General features: G+C 43.7%; 1 protein-coding gene across 2 annotated transcripts in view; it reads right to left on the reverse strand.

Annotated features, from left to right (window-relative positions):
• SND1 (staphylococcal nuclease and tudor domain containing 1) overlaps positions 1–25,536 on the reverse strand; it is a 959,968-nt gene that overhangs the window by 635,743 nt on the left and 298,689 nt on the right. For both annotated transcript variants that reach the window (XM_075345399.1, XM_075345398.1), the window contains exon 12: positions 12,982–13,082. In XM_075345399.1, the coding sequence (XP_075201514.1) occupies positions 12,982–13,082 (101 nt within the window). The remainder of the gene's footprint in view (positions 1–12,981; positions 13,083–25,536) is intronic.

Here is a 25,536-nt window from a genome sequence, read left to right on the forward strand (position 1 = left end):
TGTTCGGGGGACGTTTGAGGCACCAGCAGCTTCAAAAACTTGTCTGCTGCTATGACAAGGCATTTTAGCAGCTGCTCTTTTAACCTGACGCAATTGCCTGTTGGAAAGAGTACTCAATTTTTCCTTATCAGCATGCACATGTGTGTGCTGTGAATCAACTACATCAAGTGTTTTTTCCGAAAATAAGACCTTGCCCAAAAATAAGCCCTAGCAGGGATTTTCAACATTTTCGGAGAAAGGCTTAAATATAAGCCCTCCCCCGAAAATAAGCCCTAGTCGCGGATCAATAATGAAGTGTCCGTGCAGCTAAAAAAGATACAGATACTGCAGGACACTTCATTATACACAGCGGCACCCGGCAATTAAACTCACCCGACACTGAGCGGCAGGACCTGCAGTGATCGCACACCCGCACACAATCAGATACACACACACACACACACACACACACACACACACACATCCATCGGATCGCACACACACTCATCTCATCCAGCGACACCGATCTCTTCTCGCCAGGAGAATCCAAAGAGGCAGTGCAGCGGAGCGCAACGAACAGGACCTGCGGCGGACACGTGACTTGCTCTCATCCCCTGCTGCCGTAGGTGCTGGATGTGATGTGTGTGTGTGTGTGTGTTTACTGCTGTGTGTCTGCAATCGGCTGTGTTTTTCTGCGATCGGCTGTGTGCATCTGTGATCGGCTGTGTGTGCCTGCGATCGGATGTGTGTACCTGTGATCGGCTGTGTGTGCCTGCGATCTGCTGTGTGTGATCTGCTGTGTATATCTGCGATCTGCTGTGTGTGTGCCTGCGATCGGATGTGTGTATCTGTGATCGGCTGTGTGTGATCTGCTGTGTATATCTGCGATCTGCTGTGTGTGTGTGTGTGTGTGTGTGTGTGTGTGTGATCCGCTGTGTGTGTGTGATCCGCTGTGTGTGTGTGATCCGCTGTGTGTGTGATCCGCTGTGTGTGCCTGCGGTCTGCTGTATGTGTCAGTATGTCAGCTAGCAGCAGTGGAGGACGGCGTGCAGCACCGACCAGAGATCACAGGAGGACCTGGGAGCCACGCAGACGTCCTGGTCTGGCGAGTATGAGTCTCCTGGGAAGTGGGGGAGGGGGGGTCTGCTTTTTTGGGGGGTAAACTTACCCCCAACCGTGTTTCTCCAAGAATAAGACCTCCTCAAAAAATAAGCCCTAGTGCTTTTTTGGGGGCAAAAAAAAAAATATAAGACAGTGTCTTATTTTTGGAAAAACACGGTACTTCTTGATTGTGCGATGATCACGATGAAGTGTCTTGGCAATGCTGATTATAGTCATGCCTTGACCTAAATACTCCACAATTTGTTGCTTCTCAGCAGCCGACACATCCTCTTTGTTTTCCATTTTGGCAAAAAATGTAGGCTGCTTAATAATGTGGAACAGCCTTCTTAAGTAGTCTTGCCTTTATTTGGACACACCTTCCTAACCAATTTGCATAGGTATCTGCAATTGCTTTCAGTGATATAAAGAGCCCTGACACACATCACCATCAATAGGCCCAGTCACACACACAACGACTTAGGGGTGCTTCACACACAGCGAGATCGCTGCCGAGATCGCTGCTGAGTCACGCTTTTTGTGACGCAGCAGTGACCTCATTAGCGATCTCGCTGTGTGTGACACTGAGCAGCGATCTGGCCCCTGCTGCGAGATCGCTGCTCGTTACACACAGCCCTGGTTCGTTTTCTTCAAAGCCGCTCTCCTGCTGTGACACACAGATCGCTGTGTGTGACAGCAAGAGAGCGACAAATGAAGCAAGCAGGGAGCAGGAGCCGGCGTCTGACAGCTGAGGTAAGCTGTATCCAAGATAAACATCGGGTAACCAAGGTGGTTACCCGATATTTACCTTAGTTACCAGCCTCTGCAGCTCTCACGCTGCCTGTGCTGCCGGCTCCGGCTCTCTGCACATGTAGCTGCTGTACACATCGGGTTAATTAACACGATGTGTACAGCAGCTAGGAGAGCAAGGAGCCAGCGCTAAGCAGTGTGCGCGGCTCCCTGCTCCCTGCACATGTAGCTGCATTACACATCGGGTTAATTAACCCGATGTGTACTGTAGCTAGGAGAGCAAGGAGCCAGCGCTCAGTGTGCGCGGCTCCCTGCTCCCTGCTCACACTGGTAACTAATGTAAACATCGGGTAACCATACCCGATGTTTACCTTAGTTACCAGTCTCCGCAGCTTCCAGACGGCGGCTCCGTGCAAGCGCAGCGTCGCTTGCACGTCGCTGCTGGCTGGGGGCTGTTCACTGGTCGCTGGTGAGATCTGCCTGTTTGACAGCTCACCAGCGACCATGTAGCGATGCAGCAGCGATCCTGACCAGGTCAGATCGCTGGTCGGATCGCTGCTGCATCGCTAAGTGTGAAGGTACCCTTACCAGCGATCCCGAAAACGATGTGACCTGATAAGGATCGCAGATAAGTCGCTGGGAGATCGCAGGTGAGATGTCACACAGTCAGATCTTACCAGCGATGCAGGAACAATACAGGTCGCAGTAGCGACCTGTATAACGATCTCAGCAGTCACTGTGACCCTGTCACACAGTGTCAAACACAGCGATGTGTCCTGCTCAGCAGGACATCACCTTTGAAGAAAATGGCCTGGACCATTCTGCAACGACTAGAGAACTCACAGCAGGGGCCTGATCGCTGATAGGTGTCACACATAACGAGATCGCTAATGGGATCGCTACTGCGTCACCAAACGGTGACTCAGCAGCGATCTCGCTAGCGATCTCGTTATGTGTGACGGTACCTAATGAGTTTAAATGACAAACAAAAAATGTATAATCTTATTACGCCTAAACTCTTTTTGCATAATAAATTGGAACACAGTGTAAACCAGAAAGTTATGTCACACAAAATAGTTAATAAATAACAAAAAAATACCAAAAAAAATATACCAAAAAGTGACACCATTCGAAAAACTGCATCCCTCAAAGTGCTCAAAACCACATTCATGAAGCAGGGTAAAGAGAAGTATGGGTGCGAAGGAGTGCAATTGAGACATCTGTGTGGAGGATGCGTCCTCCACACAGAGCTGGGAAGGATGATGGTTATAGCAGGAAGAGAGGAAGCACCTGATCGAGACTAGCGATACCCATAGGACCCCACCGCCCCACAGGTGAATATGATAAAAGGTGTTTTTTACGTTTTACAGAGCGGCCTGGGCACTTATATATAGCATTCTAGAATGCTGTATATAACAGCTCACTGGTGGTGACCGCAGTTTATAAGGGACACATCTGGTGACAGGTTCCCTTTAAAGACATGACATTTAGATGCTCTGGCATTCCGTCGAAGCTGCACCTTAGTCATGAGAAACTAGTGTGAAAAAACCAAAAGTCACAAAATTTAGGCACTACCCAAAGTTGTGAGTAATGCGGGCGTCACACGAGACGATATATCGTTCGATATGTCGGCGGGGTCACGTCGCAAGTGACGCACATCCGACATAGTTTGATATATCGTAGCGTGTGACCGCTACGAGCGACGGTGAATGAGCAAAAATACTCACCTTATCGTTGCTCGTTGACACGTCGCTCATTTTAAAAAAGTCGTTTCTTCTTCTCTGCGCCGATTGTTCATCGTACCCGGGGAAGCACACATCGCTCCATGTGACACCCCGGGAACGATGAACTACAGCTTACTTGCGGACGCCGGCTATGCGGAAGGAAGGAGGTGGGCGGGATGTTTACGTCACGCTCATCTCCGCCCCTCCGCTTCTATTGGCCGGCTGCTGTGTGATGTCGCTGTGATGCCGATCGTTCCACCCCCTTCAGGAAGTGGATGTTCGCCGCCCACAGAGACGTCGTTCAGCAGGTAAGTGCATGTGACGGGGGTTTGACTTTGTGCGGGCAACGGGCAACTAATTGCCCGTGGCGCACAAATGACGGGGCCGGGTACGATCACTCGTGCGATCGCACGATAAATTGTATCGTGTGACGCCCGCATAAATCTGGCAACTTTTTAAAGGTTTAACACTAGAATTTTGACGTGAAAGCTTTGCTGAATCGAACAAAGAGCGTTTAAGAATCACAACTAGGAATGAGCGAGCAGTACTTCGCTTGGTACTCATTAAGACCAGTTGTATGCTTGGATGGGCGCGACTCGAGCATCCAGTATAATGGAAGTCAATGGGGAACACACGCATTTTTCCAGAAGATTTCACATGTTAGAATGCAGTTCCTGCAGGTAAGACCTATTCTCTCTTGGAAGTAAAAAGGCAGCTTAAAAAAAAGCAGGTTGTGCTGTGGATTATGAGTGTCATTTGTCTACAGTACATATTTAACCCCTTCAGCCCCAGGGCGTTTTCTGTTTCTGCATGGGTTTTTTTCTGCTTCCCTTCTTCCGAGAGCCAGAACTTTTTTTATTTTTCCGTCAATCTTGCCGTATGAGGGCTTGTTTTTTGCGGGACGAGTTGTACTTTTAAATGAATCCATAAGTTTTACCATATAGTGTACTGGAAAAAAGCAAAAAAAAATTCCAAGTGTGGAAAAACTGCAAAAAAAAATGTGATTGCACAATAGTTTTTGGGATATTTTATTCACAGTGTTCATTATATGGTAAAACTGATGTGTCAATGTGATGCCTGAGGTGGGTGCGAGTTTGTAGACACCAAACATGTAAAGGTTTACTTGTATCTAAGGGGTTAAAAAAATTCACAAGCTTGTCCAATAAAAGTGGCGCATGTTTTGCGCCATTTTCCGAAACCCGTAGCATTCTCATTTTTCGGGATCTATGGCTCAGTGATGCCTTATTTTTTTGCATCTCGAGCTGACGTTTCTAATGGTATCATTTTTGCGCAGATGCTACATTTTGATCGCCTGTTATTGTATTTTGTGCAAAACTTGCGGCGACCAAAAAACGTAATTTTGGCGTTTGGAATTTTTTTACCGCTACGCCATTTACTGATCAGATTAATTGATTTTACAGTTTGATAGATCGGGCGTTTCTGAACGCGACGATACAAAATAGGTGTATATTTTTTTATTTTTTTCACCCTTTAATTTTCGATGGGGCGAAAGGGGGGTGATTTGAACGTTTAGGTTTTTTTGGGTTTTTTTTAAATTTTTTAAAACTTTTTTTTTTTTTTTTTTACTAGTTCCCCTAGGGGGCTATAGCGATCAGCAATTCGATCGCTCTGCCATATCTGCAGATCTCCACTACAGAGCCGAGAACTGCAGATACGCTGCTTTACTCTCCGTGCTGGCACTATGCCGGCATTGAGAGGAAGTGACTCATGTTAGCTGCAGGCGTCATCACATGACCCTGTGCTACCATGGCAACCACCAAAAGTCACAAGATCATGCACGTGACTTCCGATTTGGCAGCAGTAAGTGAAAGTAATGGCCGCGCGCATATAAATCTCGCTGCCAGACTTTGGCAGCGAGATGTAGGGGGTTAAATGTTGCGGGTGGAATGTGATTCCACTCGTAACATGCAGGCACAGATGTCAGCTGTTTAAAACAGCTGATCTGTGCACGGATCGCCGCAACCTGCCCACGGCAGGGGGCGGGGATTAACCTCACACGATCCATGACGGATATATATTTAGTTGTATTCACCAAAACCGCATGGTTTTGCATGCTGCAAAAACACTTAATGAATTGATATGCTGTAGATTTCAAAAGCGCCATAGTTTTCCCACTTGAGTCTGGGGTAAAAAAGAAAAGAAAAAACAAGAATACGTGTGAGATTTCAGAAAATACATTTTATTAGTGCTTTAAAAAGCAGCTAGATTTGCACAATAAAATGCTGGGAAAAAAAATACAGCAAAAACGCAATGTGTAAACATATCTTAACACCATCCACTCTGGCCAAGAGAAAGAACTCACAGTACGGCCTCATTCAGAAATATGTTAGCCTTCATCTACGTCAAAAACAGCCAGAGTTTAAGTAGTGTATTGGATTTGACATTGTGTTTAATCAGGGTTTCAATTATACTATCAAGGTTTCATTAGCGACTTTAAGGTATAAAAAAGAAAAATAAATTGCAAAACCTCTCCTATTCACTGCAATGGTAATTATGGACAGCACACTAATGCTATCCGTGTGGTGTCTTTGATTTTTACAGACCCAGACACTTGTATGGGTAAATTTGATCCATGACTCTTCTCAAAAAACGTGATTTTTCTTTTGGCAGCCACATGGTCAGCAAAAACAATGACCATATGAATAGCACCATAGACTTCAATAGGTACATGTTCAGTGAAAACTATTTATAGAATACGTACTTAATTTAAAGGGAACCAATTAACACGATTTCCGTATATAACCAAAAGCCAGTGCTATACTGGCACTATCAGGCTGATTCTATACATACCTTTAGTAGTCAGTCCGGATGTTTAAGTTTTGAAATCCAAGAAAGTTTTAAAAATCAGTAGCTTCTTGAGTGACAGCAGCTGAGGATCAGATAAAAGCGGGGAGGAGAGGGGGGGGTATTTCCAGTCATCCCCTCCCCTGTTAGAATTAGCATAAGTATTATACAATTGATTTACTTTGACTTGCAGGACCTGTGTGAGGTCATACCCATGTGATCAGAAGGGGCGGTCAACAAAGCTGATACTGGGAGGCAACATTTTTCTGTTGGCTGAAGCCCTGCCTCTTCTGATGACATGGGTATGACCTCCCGATAGGTCCTGCTAGTCAAAGTCGATTGTATAATACTTATGCGAATTCTAACAGGGGGAGGGGATAACTATGAATATTCCCCCGGATATTATTTTCTGATCCACAGCTGCTGTCACTCAAGAAGCTGCCGAGTTTATAAACTTTACTTTCTTGAATTTCAAAACCTAAACATCAGAGATGACCGCTAAAGGTATGTAGAGAATCAGCCTGATAGTGCCAGTATAGCACTGACTTTAGGTTATATACGAAAATCCTGGTGATTGTCTCCCCTTAAAGACGTCTGAATGAGAAGTTAAAAGTTGTTTGAGGAGGGATTTTAAAGGCTTCCTATAATAGGGGATATTAAAATGGGTATTAAATTGTACAAACTAGATGCAATGAGACCACCTAGGCTCACCATACAGCAGGTTTCATGCTAATGATTAAATGTTTTGTTCACTAAAGTTGTGATGAGAATTATCTAATGTTCCACTTTAAGACCTTAAAGAGACCAAGTAGACTGATGTATTTCTAGCACGGGCATCAGGTTTTGATAATCAAATTACAAAATGGAACAAAACAAATTAAAAATCCCAGGGAGGATTATAAAAGAAGAAATAAAAAGGTCAGACAGTATAATCCTTAAGTGCAGCTTTCATCTCAAACACGAAGCTCAGGGTGTAAACAGTAGCACCATTTCTAACTTTAGTAACAGCCAAAAGCCATGAGTATAACTGGATATTTTAGAAATATATTAATCGCTGCTGTAATCTCAAAGGCCCAGCAGTAAACAGAGTGCTAAAAGGGCAATCCAGCCCCGTTTTATATAGCTCAGGCTTTACTGATCTTTCTCTGTCTCTTTAGCTGGAAAGGTGATATTGGAAAAATCTGTATCTATGCATGGCCTCTGCCAGCACTATACAGCTCAATTTAACGTAGAGTCCACACTGCTATGTGCAGACATGTATCACCAATAATGGATAAATGACTATGTTTATCTCTATTGAACTTTAAAGAGGTTGCCTCATATGCTTAAATTGGTAATATTGCAAAATGCTTGTATATAAAATTCAACAATGCAATTTTCATAATAATAATAATATTCATTTATATAGCTTCATTAATTCCATAATTAATTTACATACATCAGCAACTCTGTCCTCCTTGGGACCCACAATCTAAATTTCCTATTAGTATGTCTTTGGAGAGTAGGAGAAAACCAGTTGACCTGGAGGAAACCCACGCAAACACGGGGAGAACATACAAGCTCCTTGCAGATGTCCTTGGTGGGATTTGAACACAGGAGCCCAGCACTGCAAAGCAACAGTGTTAACCACTGAGCCACCAATATAAAGTCCCCTCTATTCTCAATAGGCTCTGTTGCTGTAGAATGTAGAGCCAAAGCAGTACTGAAGAGTACAGCTGGGCCAGCAGATCAGTCATGCCACTGGTCCACACTACGTCATCCAAAAGTCAGGAAACCGGGATGCTAGGGGAGCTTTTCTCCGGCAAGTGACAATAACCCTGTAAGCATTTTGCTGCTAGACGTTGCAGCAGGTGCTTTACGCTTGTGGAAAGCTCAAAATAATTCAAGGGAACCTGTCACCAGATTTGTGGCCTATAAGCTGGGGCCACCACTAGTGGGCTCCTAGGCTAGGTTCACATTTCCGTTGTTTTGCGGGGGGCGGAGCGCGAGCGGGGCCGTGGCACTGAGGACGTCAGTGCCGCAGGGACTGCAGGGATGGGGACAAGTGAGTGTGTGTGTGTGTGTGTGTGTGTGTGTGTGTACACATGCAGAGTTCAGGAGGGGGCGGAGCAGAGTGGGGAAGTGTCTGTCTCCTTGCACACGTATCCAGGGTAAATATCGGGTAACTAAAAGCAAAGCACTTTTTGCTTGGTTACCCGATATTTATCTTGGATATCAGCATACACCGCTTAGCGCTGGCTCCCTGCACACATAACCAGTGTAAATATCGGGTGACTAACCAAAGCGCATTACTTGGTTACCAGATGTGCATCCTGGTTATATGTGCAGGGAGCCAGAGAGAGCATGCACAGCAAAATCCTATGGATTGCGCTGTTCAAAAAACGTTACAGGCTGCGTTGCTCCCGCACGGCGGTCAGTTAAAAAACGACTGACCGTGACGCAGCGGATGCAACACAGCATCATCAGTCACAATCCGTCACTAATAGAAGTCTATGGGGAAAAACTGGATTCCTGCAAAATATTTTGCAGGATACTGTAATTCCTCAAGGCGACGGATTGTGACTGATGCAAAACAACGGAAGTGTGAACCTAGCCTAATATACAGCATTCTAACATGCTGTATACAAGAGCCCAGGCCGCTGTGTAGAATGGAAAAAACACATGAAAAACCAAATGACATAAGGAGCCCACAAATAAAGGGTTGCAAAACAAGATCCACACCATCTAGGGGCATCTATACCCCAGTCAGGTCTCCTGATGAACTTGAAAACACAAGAGAGACGCGTTGAGACCGTTTTGTGGATGATGACATCTACAAGGGAAGTTTTTTTTATGGCTTTTCTGTTTGTCTATTGTCTGATCTATAGCTCTTGTTTTACAACCCTTTATTTGTGGGTTCCCTTTTTCACTCCTGCTGGGTGCTGTGGTGCACACGAGTAACCCTAAGATTATTTTTGTATTTTTTTTTCTTTTATGTAAAAAAAAATGAGGATAAAAAAAAAAAAAAGTTTACAAAAAAAAAATTTTTTTTTGATTGGGTTTTTTTTTTCATGCTGAATTTATTAGGGTTCAGCGTGGCATGTTAGTAGATACATCTGTTATCACTCTTGAGCTTGGTTATTTAACCTTATTTGGTTAGACTTGTTATTTGTGGATAATTCTGTTGATAGGATCCAGTTCAGAGACTCATTAGGGTCTTCAAGGGTGAGTCATCGGTGAGCGGGAGAACCATTTGCGCTTTATTACGGTACCAACCTTCTCGGCAAGATAGGGTGAGACCTTAGGGGCAACGATAGGGCGCTTTAGTTTACCTATATCCTTGCTCATCTCACCTCTTTTGGTCGTTTACGAATATTGGAGTATTTTTCTATACATACTCCTATTGTGTTTTTTTGTTTTTGTTACATATCTAATAAAATTGTATTTTTTAGCCATTTTTTGTTTTGTTAAATGTAATCTGGATTCCTCCCATATCCTGTATTGTTTTTTTAATCAAATATTTTTTATTAACATTTTTGTTTAAAACAAAAGAAGAACAAGGCATAGATACAAGTATGCAAACCCATTCCCCTCCCACCCCACCCCCCCAAACAGAATCCCTGATTCGACTCAATACACTGTATATTCCTCTGTACATTTATATTCATAAAACACATTAAGGCATAGATCAGTGACCAGTCCCTCACTCAGAGTACCTATCTAAAACATCTGCAATTCAACCTGAAACCATGGCTCCTTCACAAGCGTCTAAGCTAAACCTAATTCACCCCCAGGGTTCTGGCTCAGGTCAGCGTCACCGGGGCCAAATTTGGAGTATCAAGCCACAGGGCCCACAGATCCTCAAATTTTTTGTATGCCCTTCTCTTCTGATAAACATACTTCTCCAGCCGGAAGACATAATTTACTCTTTGGTATCGGGAACCTTTCTATTTTTCCAGTATAATGCTATGACCTTCCTTGCCTGATATAATATACGCGCGATAGCAGTCTTATGGCTCTCCAGAATAGAGAGTTCCGCCGTGTATCCAAAAACACATGTCAGAGGTCCACGATCAGTACGACAATCATACACAGAATCGGTCAGGTCAAGCACTCCCGTCCAGTATCTTCTCAAACGTGGGCAGTTCCACATAAGATGAATCAAATCAGCGTCCGAAGCTCCATATTTCCAGCAACACGATTCGGGGCTAGCACCTATTTTGAATAAAAATGCTGGCGTCCTGTATAACCTATGTACTAAAAACATTTGTGATAGCCTCTGCGACTCGCTTACAGACAACAGTGGAATGTTTTGCAGTATCTCCTCCCACATCTCCTCAGAAATATTTTCCAGGTCTCTCTGCCACCCATCTCGAAGACCACAGATTACCTCCCTAAATTTGGCATCCTGGAAGTACATGTAGTACCAGGAGATCGCACCCTTAGTGTCCCAGCCGCCACTGAAATATCCAGTAACGGCGTCCGGTTCACTGGTGACAACCCCACAGATACCGACTGCACCTCACATGCATGCCGAACCTGAAAGTATTGGAAGAGCCTGCTATTCGGGATATCAAATTCCCTCCTAAGCACTTCAAACGTCATTATCTGCCCCTCTTCAAACAATTGCTGCACCTTCTTGATCCCCTTGCGCTGCTATAACTCAAACCTACATAGTTTGTCAAGTTCAGGGAGATTCGGGGTTTCCCCATATAAGTGAGTATTTGGTGACTGATCCCACCTTCAGTACATCTTACTTTTTCCCAGGTCTTCCCCATTTCCCTCAAGGTATGATACTCCAAAAAAGGTATTTTCAGAAAAACCCCCAAATCTAACTCTGCGGGTAAGTCCCTCCTCGCCAAAACATAACGCAGCTTCGCCACTATTGACGGCGAAGATCCCGCACCCTCCACCTCCCAATTCTTGAAATGTTGCAGTTGCACTGCCAGATAATATAGAAACTGTTTCGGAACTGCCAGTCCCACCTTCGTTTTAGGTTTTTGTAGTGTTTGCCATTTTATCGGCGCAAATCCCCTTTTCCAGATCAACTCTCTGAAAATACGGTTAATTTTATGAAAGATGCGTTGGGGTAGCCAGACTGGTGCATTATATAACAGGTATAGTGCCTGCGACCTCAAAATCATTTTTGCCAAATTTAGCCCTACCAACTACCAATAGAGGGAGTTTACACCAGGCCTTGGTTTTCTGCTGAAATCTACTTAGAAGAGGAGGAGTGATATTTAGTTTCTCAAAGTCTGTCACCTTCTCACTAATCCAAACGCCCAGGTATTTAAAGACTTTCCAGGGCAGGGGGAACAGGCCCTAATGTCATCAAAGATGATTTGTCCCAATTAATTGTTAAGGCCCAGTCACACACAATGACTTACCAGCGATCCCAAAAACGATGCGACCTGATAGGGATCGCAGGTAAGTCGCTGGGAGGTCGCAGGTGAGATGTCACACAGTCAGATCTTACCAGCGATGCAGGAACAATACAGGTCGCAGTAGCGACCTGTATTACGATCTCAGCAGTCACTGTGACCCTGTCACACAGTGTCAAACACAGCGATGTGTCCTGCCCAGCAAGACATCGCCTTTGAAGAAAATGGCCTGGACCATTCTGCAATGACTAGAGATCTCACAGCAGGGGCCTGATCGCTGGTAGGTGTCACACATAAGATCGCTAACGGGATCGCTACTGCGTCACGGAAACCGTGACTCAGCTGCGATCTCGCTAGCGATCTCATGTGTGACGGTACCTTTAAGCCCGACAGTGTACCAATTCGGTCGATAACACCTATACCTTCCTTGAGGGAGTTTGGCCAATCATCTAGAAACAGGAGCATGTCGTCTGCATAAAGAGCAACTTTCTCTGTTAAGTTACCGTGCTGGAAGCCTTTCACACCGCTTGATGCTCTCAAGTCCGCAGCAAGTGGCTTAATGGCAATGGTAAATATCCTGTATTGTTAGCCAAATATAATGAAAACCTTAGAAGTCAGAATGCATTGGTTTTTACATTTGCAGGACGCCCCCATTACCAGCATCTCGGACATGTGTAAGCATAATCCATAGTAGCCCCTTGTCTGCTGTATCAGTTGGATGCAGAAGGGGTTACAAAAATAAGACTACGCTAATCCTTCTGAAGAACTGAGTTTGTAAGCACATGTCTCAATTTGTGTGCAACTGGCAGATAAGGGCAATTTCCAGGTTCCAGTCGGCTTAGCAGCTCCTGGGATACTGCTCCATTGTCTCATAAAGGGCTTTCTGTGGGACAAACAGTGTGGCCAAGAGCACTTTGGGATTGTTCCAAGGCTAGCTGCTATGGAGAAGCACCTATGACATTACCAAACCATTTCCAGAAACACGTGCAATAAAACCTTGCCCTGGAGGCTTGTCACACAGTAAGGACAAGCAGAACAACCTGTGCAGAATGCAGATGCCGCAGAATCATGTGAACAAAGCAGCATGTCAGTGAATGACATTCATTTCTTTTTAATCCTTTAGGAAATGGGTTATATATGGGGGTGCAATAGAAAATACAAGTTTTCCACCTATCCCTGAAAACAGGAAACACAACTTCTAAACAAGGAAATCATTTATACCAGTCATCACTGCAAAAACAAAACCACCCCCATCATTTACTTACATGCCACCAATTGTAACTGTTGCACAGGTGCGTTCGGGGAATGCTGGAGTCGTTTCTGTGGCCGCACTAGCAGATCGAATGTAATCCACATTTACATTTACCTAGAGACAAATAGAGACAAATGGAAACAAAGGTGTTAAGATTTCACACATATCCATAAAATCATCAAATAGGCTGCCAACCATCAACCGGCGGCATGAATCATGGAACACACAACACAAAACACTAACGTAACATTCCCTGCAGACGGGCATTGATAGCATTGATAGCTTCTCTGTTTAGTTACCCAAATCCAAAAACGCTTTCCAACGAATCTGTTATGTATGCGATCTAGTTTATACATGTGACCCGGGTTACAATCTGATCTTATTCAGCCTGTGCGCTCAGGGTCTCCCCAAGAGTACGAAGTGGAGAAAACGTATTAGGCTATGTGCGCACTAGGCAGTTTTACCCGCGGATTTACTCGCGGTTTTGCTGCAGAAATTTCTTGAGAAATGTTTGCAATTTTTCTTCAGACATTCCCCAGCAAAACCTATGGGAAAAAAATAGCTGTGTGCACACTGCGTTTTTTTCTCAAGAAAATTCTTTGTGAAGATTTTCTTGAGAAAATGTGCATGTCACTTCTTTTCCTCAAGTACCTGCGGTATACCCCCGGTATTTCACTCCATTCACTGTAATGTAATCGCAAAATTCCAGGGGTATACCGCAGATAGCAAATGATGTGCGGTATACTCCCGGTATAGCCGCGATTTACCTGCGGTAATGTACATCGCTGCCTGCGGTTTTGCAGGAAGCGATGTCATTATGACAGAAGAGGAAGCGGAGCAGAGTAAACACAGACGTCACACTCCCTGGACGCCGCACAGAAGCACTTCCGTGTGATGTCTGGCGGGTGCCCGTGCAATCTGTGTCCCGCTGCAGCCCCGCCGCTGCCTGCCCTGCAGTGTGTCAGTGTCTGCCCGCAATGTTAGCAGCTTGTCACGCTGCGGCGCAGGCAGACACTGACACACAGCAGCGCGTGCAGCCGCGGGGATGCCGAGTGCTGCTGTCAGGAGGTGAGATGTGATCATTACCTGATGTGACGATCTCCTGCCTTCTGACGTCACCGCGGTCACTGCTGTCTATGCCCGTCTCGCGAGTGGCCTGAGACTGTCACTAGCGGTGACGTCATGGGCTCTCGCGATACTGCTGACAACGCGGTGGGCATAGAAGGCAGTGACAGCGCTGATGGCAGGACTGCAGGAGATCATCACAGCAAGTAATGATCTCATCTATCCTCCTGACAGCAGCGCTCGTCATCCCCTGCAGTGACCTGGGCTGACCTATTGATGTTAGCTCAGGTCACTGCACTACTCTCCCAGCCAATGGGGAACATTCTGTTCTTCATTGACTAGGACAGGGACTATGGTATGGATCGCCGTGGGACACCGCCCCCCCTTATTGGATTACGCCGGACGTGGAATTGATTGTTCTTTTCAATAAATTGGTGAAAGAGGGAATGTGGGGAGTGTTTTTTCAAATAAAACTTTTTTTGTTGTCTATTTTTTATTTCCTACTGATGTCGGGTATCTGATAGACGCGTGACATCACGAACCCCAGGGCTTGATGCCAGGTGACATTACACATCTGGCATCAACCCCATATATTACCTCGTTTGCCAACGCACCAGGGCAATGGGATGAGTTGGGGCGAAGCGCCAGGATTGGCACGTCTAATGGATGCGCCACTTCTGGGGCGGCTGCGGCCTGCTATTTTTAGACTGGGGAGTGTCCAATAACAGTGGACCTCCCTAGTCTGAGAATATCAGACCACAACTGTCCGCTTTACCTTGGCTGGTGATCCAATTTGGGGGGACCCCACGTTTTTTTTTTTAAATTATTTATTTAATGTAAAATAACAGCGTGGGGTGCCCTCTGTTTTGGATTACCAGCCAAGGTGAAGCTGCCAGCTGTGGTATGCAGGCTGCAGCCGTCTGCTTTACCCTAGCTGGCTACAAAAGATGGGGGGACCTTATGTGTTTTTTTTTTTTAATTATTTATTTTATGGCTAAATACAAGGCTAGGCACCCTTTAGTGCCACATGAAAGTCACTAAAGGGTGCCAGCTTAGAATATGCAGGGGGGTGGGACATTATATTGGTCTTTCTCATCTAGCTATCTATTCATCTATCCATCTTTTCCTATATCCATTATCTGTCTATCAATTATCTATTATCTATATTATTTATTGCAGTAGTTACAGCATAAAAAAAACGCAGGGACCAACCTGCAGAAAAACCACGGCAAAACTGAGGCAAATCCGCGGCAAAAACGCATGCGTTTTTCCTGCGGATTTGGTGCGTTTTTTTTACCGCAGGTGCGGTAATCTTCAACTCCCAGAAGTTTCTCAAGAAATTTTCTTGAGAAAAATCACTTTTCTAGTGCGCACATAGCCTTAGGTTGTTACTCTCTACTTTCAGATAATACCCGTGCAGTTCGCCTCTATATTAAACATGTCAGAAATGTATGGATGTAGGACAAGCAGTGATTTTAGAACAACTCAGAACTAGTCTCCCCAATCAGGAAACACACCAGTGGTTCATGTTTAAAAATTATAAATTTTATTACATTCAATTTAAAAACATTAAAAAAACAGAGATATCCTGCAAGGAACCAATTTATACTCAAAAATCACAGTTATTATTTAGCCTGGAAACTAAAAGTAACCTGTCCTACTACAGCTGCTATTAAGGACATAAATACTTGGACAGGTGCTGCTGGTAAATACCTATACAGACACCATATAAACCAATGCTGCTTGTGCCCTAATGCTATTAGTTTAATGCTAATATACTTGGACAGGTACTGCTGGTTGCCTATGTGGGCACCATATAAACAAATGCTAAATGTGCCATGATGTTAACTGATTATAAACTTGCTATGCACCATTCAGTACCAGAGTGAAAGTACCAGAGCGTCACGCCCCCGGAAGAAGCTAGGGCGAAACGGCGTTGGGGTGGAGGGACCATTTACTCAGACCCTGGATCAGTGTTGTATCTTCAGGTATTTCACAGTTTATTTTCACTCTGGTACTGAATGGTGCATAGCAAGTTTATAATCAGTTAACATCATGGCACATTTAGCATTTGTTTATATGGTGCCCACATAGGCAACCAGCAGTACCTGTCCAAGTATATTAGCATTAAACTAATAGCATTAGGGCACAAGCAGCATTGGTTTATATGGTGTCTGTATAGGTATTTACCAGCAGCACCTGTCCAAGTATTTATGTCCTTAATAGCAGCTGTAGTAGGACAGGTTACTTTTAGTTTCCAGGCTAAATAATAACTGTGATTTTTGAGTATAAATTGGTTCCTTGCAGGATATCTCTGTTTTTTTAATGTTTTTAAATTGAATGTAATAAAATTTATAATTTTTAAACATGAACCACTGGTGTGTTTCCTGATTGGGGAGACTAGTTCTGAGTTGTTCTAATTGTATCTAGTAGTGGCATGAAGTATATCAGGTGGTTGTGGATTAACAAGCAGTGATTTTGCAGCAATGTGCAGACCGTTCTAGCTGCACATTCCTCCACAGGAAGGATAAAGGTTTCTAGAGTAATCACAGGCTTGTACTCTAGTGTTCTCGCTCACTGACATCTCTTACACTCATCAAGCCAGGAAAAGGAAAATGACAGCTTTCCAACAGTAGCTAATGCTAGAAAACCCTCCCAATCCATTGTGCTTACTATAAAGAAGCAGACCGAAAGATGCTGTGCTAAGAAAAAGACCAAACTTTCAGGTTTAAAGGGAATGTACGGTCAGAAAATAACCTGTTTTTTTATAATTATTATTTTACCATATGAGATTTTAGCAAAGAACCTCCTTCCCTCAGTAAAAGCACCGAAGATGTGTCATGGCTGGGTCTTCCAGCATGGCAATGACCCAAAACACTCCAGGTCAACTAAGGAGTCATCCAGTTTAATGGCAATGATTACCAAATACTAATGAAAAGTATGTAAACTTTTGACTTTGCAGAAAGAAATAAAAACGCAATAAAACACTGTCTCTCTCATTATTCTGGCATTTGGAACATTTCGAACATAAATAATTTTGGTTCCTAATTTACCTAAAAAGGGAAAGGTTTATTCTGATTTCAGGTCAGATAGTGAGGAAAAAAAACATACAGATGTGTCTCCATAGATAGTGGATGGAAACTTCTGGTTTCAACTGTACATGACTCATGTTTGTGCTACATTTTCTGTAGTAAAATGGTAACATCACTATTTATATCATGTACCTGAAGTGCAGCACAGATTCATCTCAACTAAAAGCAAACACCCTCACATCAGGAATAGAACAGACATTTATAGGACATTTCATAACTTTCCCAAATTCTTATGAAACAATATTCATCACATACTGCATTGAACCGCTGTACCCAATTTATTATAACGTTTAGGAGTCAGTCCATTTTTATACCGACTCCACCAAAATGGACAGACTCCACGACTCCGACTCCACAGCCCTGCTTTTAACAGTCCTGTAATAAGGAAACGACTGCTGTGTAGTGATCTCAGCAAGTGTCATCAGCCCACTAAGGCTATGTGCCCACGCTGCGGATTTACCGCGGATTTTGCCGCGGATTTGCCGCGGATTTCCCGAAAATCTGCAGCAGCGGCACTTCCAAGCCATTTCAATGGCATTTTGGAAATGCTGTGTCCATGCTGCGGATTTTTCCGCTGCGGATTTGCCGCGGATTTTGATCCGGAAAAATCTGCAGCATGTCAATTGTTTGGTGCAGATTTGGTGCAGATTTTTGGTTTTGAATGGGAAAAAAAAAAAAATCCGCATCAAAATCCGCGGCAAATCCGCGGGTGCGGATTTGCCGCGAAAGTCACGGATTTTCAGGCAGAAAAATCCGCAGGTACATTCTACCGTGGACACATAGCCTAAGAGGTTTAGTGGTCGGTGTGAAAAACGCAAGATTTCACTATTTTTAATATTAGTACTGACATGACAAACAATATTTCTACCAAAATGAATAAAAATAGGTTTTAACAAAAACTTAATGTTACTTATTTAAAGGCAATTTATTTTTCCAAATGAACAGTTCAGCAACATTTGTTGGAAATATAGTGAGATGAGAGGATTAATAAAGCAACATGTATTAGAAAGCTTGAGGCAACCAACATGGGCTTGCACCGTTAACTATAGGTAATTGGAAAGCCATCCCATGATCCCTCTTCTCCCCTTTCCTGCACGGCTGGCTAAACATAACAGTATGCACACAACACTCATACAGTGGATAGAAAAAGCCCACACACCCCTGTTAAAATGACCGGGCTCTGTCTTATAATATATATATATATATATATATATATATATATATATATATATATATATAGAGAGAGAGAGTTCTAAAAACAGGTGACAAAAGAAAAAAAAAATAAATAAATCAAACTGTTATTTGCATTTTTCTAACAAACTTCTTAGACGAGTAAATAGCATACATGTACATCTCTGTAATTGTAACAATAATATACTACCGTATTTTTCGGACCATAAGACGCACTTTTTTTCCCCCATATGTTGGGGGAAAGTGGGGGGTGCATCTACTGGTCTGAATGTAGGGCATGGCTGCGGGGAATGAGGGTGCTGCGGTGGAGCGGGTCATCGGGGGCACGATCAGGCAGCAGCAGCGCCTGCCGTGACCACGTGGGCCCGCTCATTACATATGCACGCCCATCCTCCCGCCCATCTCTCAGCGCTGAAGCCGGGGCTAATAGGTGGGCGGGATGATGGGCGGGGACGCACGCATAATTAACAGCCGGCTGTGATCACCCCTGGCAACTACAGCCTGGAGTGATCATGCTCGGCTGTATTCACTGCCCCCCGTGGATCATTATCAGCGCGGGGTGCAGTGAATCAATGTACTCACCGTTCCCCTGCAGCATCGCAATGTCCTCCAGTCTGCCTGCCGCGCTGTGTGGACTGGAGACTAGCGGTGCTCACAGCGATGACGTCATCGCTATGCGCACGTGTGTCTTCACAGCCGCGCCGTCAGACTGGAGGACAATACATCACAGTGCTGCAGGGAACGTGGCCAGCTCAACACAGCACTGCTGGCACAGACAGGAGGAGGAGCGACGCCGCGTGGAACGAGGAAAGGTGAGTGTAAACGTTTATTTTTTTGTGTGCGCCGCAGGATGGGGGTATATGAGCAGGATGATGGGGGAATATGAACAGGATGATGGCATATAGGATGATGGGGGTATATGAGCAGGATGATGGGGGTATATGAGCAGGATGATTGGGGTATATGAGCAAGATGATTGGGGTATATGAGCAGGATGATGGCATATACCAGGAGGATGGGAGTATATGAACAGGATGATGGCATATAGCAGGATGATGGGGGTATATGAGCAGATGATGGGGCCATATACCAGGATGATGGGAGTATATGAACAGGATGATGGCATATAGCAGGATGATGGGGGTATAGGAGCAGGATGATGGGGGTATAGGAGCAGGATGATGGCGTATATAGCAGGATGGGAGCACATACCAGGATGCAGTATATAGCAAGATGGGGCTATACCAGGATGAGGGACATAAATATATACACAAGGCAGGAGGATCATTACCAGGATGGGGTACCTTAGTAGAGAATTTGGGGATATTACCCCTATAACAGTGTCAGCAGCAGATCCTCGCCCCATAACAGTTTGTCATGGCCACATTTTATGCTTAAAATTTTATTTTCCCATTTTCCTTCTCGAAAACCAGGGTGCGTCTTATAGTCCAAAGAATACGGTAAACGTATTGGTGAGTGAATAGCAAAAAAAATTTTAAAAAAAATTTAAATGTCACTGTTAATCTACAATTACAATGAACATGAATGCAAAGCTATATTATATATATATATATATATATATATATATATATATAGCAAAATCATAAAAAAAAAATGCTATACATATGAGCATAAAAAAAAAATCAGACAAGTTTACATAAAAATAAAAATGATGGCTGTTATAACAAGAAATGCAGAAAGTGAAAGAAAAAAATTTTCTGGTTGGACACCACAAAAATATCCATGCATATATGCATGTGTTAAGTATTCGTGTACACAATCATATATACAACATGCATACATTATATACGTGCATTATGTCTAATGTATTAAAGGGAACATGTCACGTAGAAAAAAATGCTATTAACCTGCAGATATGGGATTAATCTGCATGTTAATAGCATTCTGAATCTGCCCGGCATCTGCACATTAAACCCTGCTGCCAGGAGGAAACGAACTTTAAATCTCCTGGCAGTATTTCGGTTTCCGTCACAGGGGCGGCGTTGTCACAGGTTAAGTGACCGGTTTGTGTATGGAGAGCGGCAACCGCACCGCTGGCATTGAGTGTAACCGCACCGCTGGCATTGAGTGCCTGGTGCTCTGCATAGGAGGAAGCTGTCAGTCAGTGTGGGGTGGGCGTGTTTACAGCGGAGGATCTCCATACGCAGAACGGTGACTGAACCCGCACCACCTCTATGACCGAAATCAGAGTGCTGCAGGGGAGGAATAAAGCTCATCTCTTCCTGGCTGCGAGGTTTAATGCACAGGCACACGGCTGGTTCAGAAAGGTTCAGAATTAAACATGCAGATTAACCCCATCTATCCAAGTTAACAGTATTTTTCCAAGTGACAGCTTCCCTTAAACATATACATATTTTTGTATGATTAGGTGGGGCACACAGATACATTTGGCACAAAACCCCTTCATTGTCAAGTATCCATCCCATAATCCCAGATACAGCATATCATTAATAGAGTTTGCTCACACAAGCGTATTTTCAGGCTGATTGCTATCCGTAAAATAAAAAGAAAAAACTGGCTGCACATGGACAGCAGTAGGACTACTGTAATTCAATGGTCAAGGGGGCAGTGCAGAGAAGTGATTTTTTTTTCCACTGACCAAGTCTGTGCTTGGGAAAGAAAAAAAAAAAAAGAAGACACAACAAACGCAGCATGCACCATTTTTTTTTTTTTTTTTTTTTTTGTCGGATTGGAGTTGCCTATTAAAGTCTATAGGTGCACCAAAAAATTGGATGCCATACAGAGCCATAAAATAGCATCTGTGTTTTAGCTATACCTGCCAAGTCTGTAAAATAGGAAACTGTAATGGCCTTGAAAATTATTAACAACTGCTGCTGTAAAAAATGGATTACACATGTATGACAAGTGAGAAAAAAAACCTGAGATTTCTGTAGGAAATAGACACATTTTTTACACAGTTGTGTGACCCTGGCCCAATAATGCTGGGCAAATATTGCCCCGTATCTAATAGCGGTGAAAGAAATAGCTTCAGCCCATAGGAATAGATAGTTTATAAGCAAATTTTGTGCAAAAGTATCACATAAGCCATGGCGAAAATGGCCACGTGACAAGTCAATTTAAAGGGAACCTGTCAGCAGAAATTTCGCCCAAAACCTAAAAGATTCCCCCTCTGCAGCTCTTGGGCTGCATTCTAGAAAGGTCCCTGTTATTATTGTGCCCCATGTGAGACCAAAATAAAGACTTTCTAAAGTGGTACCTTTTTGTATTCAGATACTGTAAATGTGACACGGGGGCGGGCTTTCTGGCGTCCGTTATTCTGCCTCCTGGTCCTGTATGCCGCCCCTTATCGCTCCTTTCCATAGCTGATGCACCGCCCACTGCTCCAGCCATCCCCGCGCATGCCCAGTGCCAGTCTCACGGGACTGAGCAGTGTGACCGCTGGTGACATGTGCGCAGACAAGTGATTATGGTCGGGGCTGTGATTGTTATCAGCAAGTACCCGCCCATAATCTCGTGAGCGCGCAAACCTCACCAGCGGTCACACTGTGCTCAGGGTAGATGCTAGACTGTATGGGCTGCTTCCAGGGATGACGTCCCTTTTGTCACGTGATAGTATTTTGAACATGTCCCTATCACGTGACAAAAGGGACGTCATACCTGGAAGCAGCCCATACAGTCTAGCACTACCCTGAGCACAGTGTGACCGCTTGTGAGGTTTGCGCGCTCACGAGATTATGGACGGGTACTTGCTGATAACAATCACAGCCCCGCCCATAATCACTTGCCTGCGCACATGTCACCAGCGGTCACACTGCTCAGTCCTGTGAGACTGGCACTGGGCATGCGCGGGGATGGCTGGAGCAGTGAGCGGTGCATCAGCTATGGAAAGGAGCGATGGGGGGCGGCATACAGGACCAGGAGGCAGAATAACAGACGCCAGAAAGCCCGCCCCCGTGTCACATTTACAGTATCTGAATACAAAAAGGTACCACTTTAGAAAGTCTTTATTTTGTTCTCACATGGGGCACAATAATAACAGGGACCTTTCTAGAATGCAGCCCAGGAGCTGCAGAGGGGGAATCTTTTAGGTTTTGGGCGAAATTTCTGCTGACAGGTTCCCTTTAAAGGAGTTTTCTAATATTCCTGATCTATCCTTAGGGTAATGTGTAGATTGTAAACTGGAGGCAGTTTAGCACCCCTGGCACCGCCACTACTCAGCTGTTATAATGTCCAGCAGAGGCCAGAAATAACCAGAGTGCAGATCGGACCACAACCTTCGGTGTTGTAGCCATTACCAGATGCTGCATATCAGGTCCTATTCATATAATAAATAATTATGAGCTGATCTTCAGTATATGGCAGCGGCCAATAAGACAGTGTGACAGAAGGGGTCCACTCTGTACACTGGCTATATCTGGCCACTACTGGAAGTTGCAACAGCTCAGTTATGGGAGTGCGGAGTTGATAGATGGGTAGGAGTCTATCAATACACTATCCTAATAGGCCACAAATAAAAAAAATAAATAAATAAATGTACACACTTATGTCAACATACATAATCCAAAAACATGCAGAGCTAAAAATGGTGCATATTAGTTTCATCACTTGCGTTCTTGCACACATGCGTTTGAGTTTTATCTATCTGGAGCGTCAGAGATATAGAAAATGCAGGATGCAAACCAAAGTAGAAGGGCCCTGTCACCTATAATGAGGACAGTCTCATTTCTGTTGTGTCTAATGCTACACACTTTTCTACTAACCAAGACTAAAAAACCCCAAAGCAGACACAACGGAAACCAGACAGATCCTCTTATGGTCTACAGTGCCCTCTTCCTTTGGTATCAATGAAGATCGATTTTCCATATAAATACTATTTCTCTGTTCCTAGAAGGTAACAAAATAAGAGTAAAAAAAAATAAATTGAAAACTACGTCTGCAAAGACAGCCGAGCAGCTCTGGAGCTTCATATGATAATTGACTGAGATTTATGTGTAATAGCCCGCCTAACAATGCACATTAATACACCGCAATATAATCAGTACTGTATTAGGGGTGAGATGGGAAACCTGAAGGCAACCAGTGTGCAAACAGGCATTTATTCTGTTTTCTAAAATATATTAAAAAACCCAAGGGAATATTGACTGAAAGTGAGCTTACATGGTGTATCAAAGAAAGGGAAGTAATAGGTCATCATACCTCATTACTTTGGGCAATTAAATCTCTGTATGCCTGCACATATATCCCAAAGTACCTATTAAAATGTGCATAATTGGCGCAAGACACTAAACCTGATATTCACGCAGCAATAGGTTATTGACCCTGCTTGCCGCTTTATAAAGAGTAAGCTCTAAATGTCACAGCAGTGTGTTACCAGCAAGGCCATGTTAGCAGAATTAGCTACATTTCTAGTAAATACATGACCACAGACACTCTTAATGTACCTTAAAGCACCAATCCGGCGATTTTTATATCACTGCTGGAGTGGTATCTGTAACGTCTACTTCTTGCCTATAGTAAAATACCAGCACTGCCTTCAGCTTTTCCTGTCACTGCTCCGCATTCTTATGACCACAGCTCCTACCCAGAAGTCAGAACTAACTATCACTAGCCCTCAATGTAAGTCTAGGAGAGCTTCCTTCTGGCTCTCATAGATTTACATTGAGAAGTGACCTCTTTCACTGAGCAAACACTGCCAGGTCCCAACTAGCAGAAGACAAACAGCAAGACGGCAGCTGATGAGTATTATTCTGCAGGCAGGGAACATGCATTAGTAATACCACTCTGGATTTGAAATAAAAAAAAAATGCTGAAGTGTTACTTTATATTATTGCAAGGTCTACTATTGACTGCATACGTTATAGGAAAAGTGTCGGAAAGTAACCCATGGTCTCTATCAACTTTAAGATTACAATATATATATATATATACACAGCTCTGGAAAAAATTAAGAGACCACTGCAAAATGGTCAGTGTTTCTGATTTCTCTCATTATAAGTATATTTGAGTGAAATGTAAATTGTTCTTTTATTCTATAGATTACTGAAAACATGTCTCCGAATTTCTAAGCAATACATTTTGTATTTATTTTCTGAAAATGAGAAATTATCATAAAAACAATGCATTGCTTTCAGACCTCAAATAACGCAAAGAAAACAAGCTCATAATTATTTAGAAACAACAATACTAATGTTTTAAATCCGGAAGAGTTCAGAAATAAATAGTGTGGAATAACCATGATTTTTTAATCACAGCATTCATGCGTCTTGGCATGCTTTCCACCAATCATTCACACGGCTTTTGGGTGACCTTATGCTCCTCCTGGTGCAAAAATGTAAGCAGTTCCTCTTTGTCTGATGGCTTGTGACTATCCATTTTCCTCTTGATTACATTCCAGAGGTTTTCAATAAGGTTCAGGTCTGGAGATTGGGCTGGCCATGACAGGGTTTTCATGTGGTGGTCCTTCATCCACATATCGATTGACCTAGCTGTGTGGCATAGTGCATTGTCCTGCTGGAAAAAATACAGTCCTCAGAGTTGGGGAACTCTGAGCAAAAGGAAGCAACTGTTTTTCCAGGATAACCTTGTATGCGGCTTGATTCATACATCCTTTGCAAAATTTAATCTGCCCAATTCTAGTCTTGCTGAAGCATCCCCAGATCATCACCGATCCTCCACCAAATTTCACAGTGGGTGCAAGACACTGCCTTGTACACCTCTCCAGGTCTAAGTCTAACTATTAGATGACCAGGTGTTGGGCAAAGCTGAAAATTAGACTAATCAGAGAAGATTAGCTTACTCCACTCCTCTATGGTCCAATTCTTATGGTCTTTGGCAAACTTCAGCCTGGCTCTCCTTTGCTTCTCATTGATGAAAGGCTTTTTTCTAGCTTTACATGACTTGAGCCCTGCCTTTATGAGCCTGTTACAAGGTATTCTTGCCGTGCACTTCACCCCACCTGCCATTTTCAATTCCTTTTGTAGGTCACTTTATGTCATGCTGCAGTTGCTGAGTGACATTCGAATAAGAAGACTGTCATCACGGTCAGTGGAGAGCCGCTTTCGCAGCAGTCTCTTAATTTTTGCCAGAGCTGCATAATTTATTCTGGGTGTATACTGTAAATAAATATATATTACACATATACACACACACATATAGATATATACACACACACACAAATATATATCTATATATACACACACACACACACACATATATATGTTACACACACATTTTATAGA

Source organism: Anomaloglossus baeobatrachus, chromosome 4 (genome assembly GCF_048569485.1).
Source record: "Anomaloglossus baeobatrachus isolate aAnoBae1 chromosome 4, aAnoBae1.hap1, whole genome shotgun sequence".
In the NCBI taxonomy this organism is placed as follows: Eukaryota; Metazoa; Chordata; class Amphibia; order Anura; family Aromobatidae; genus Anomaloglossus; species Anomaloglossus baeobatrachus.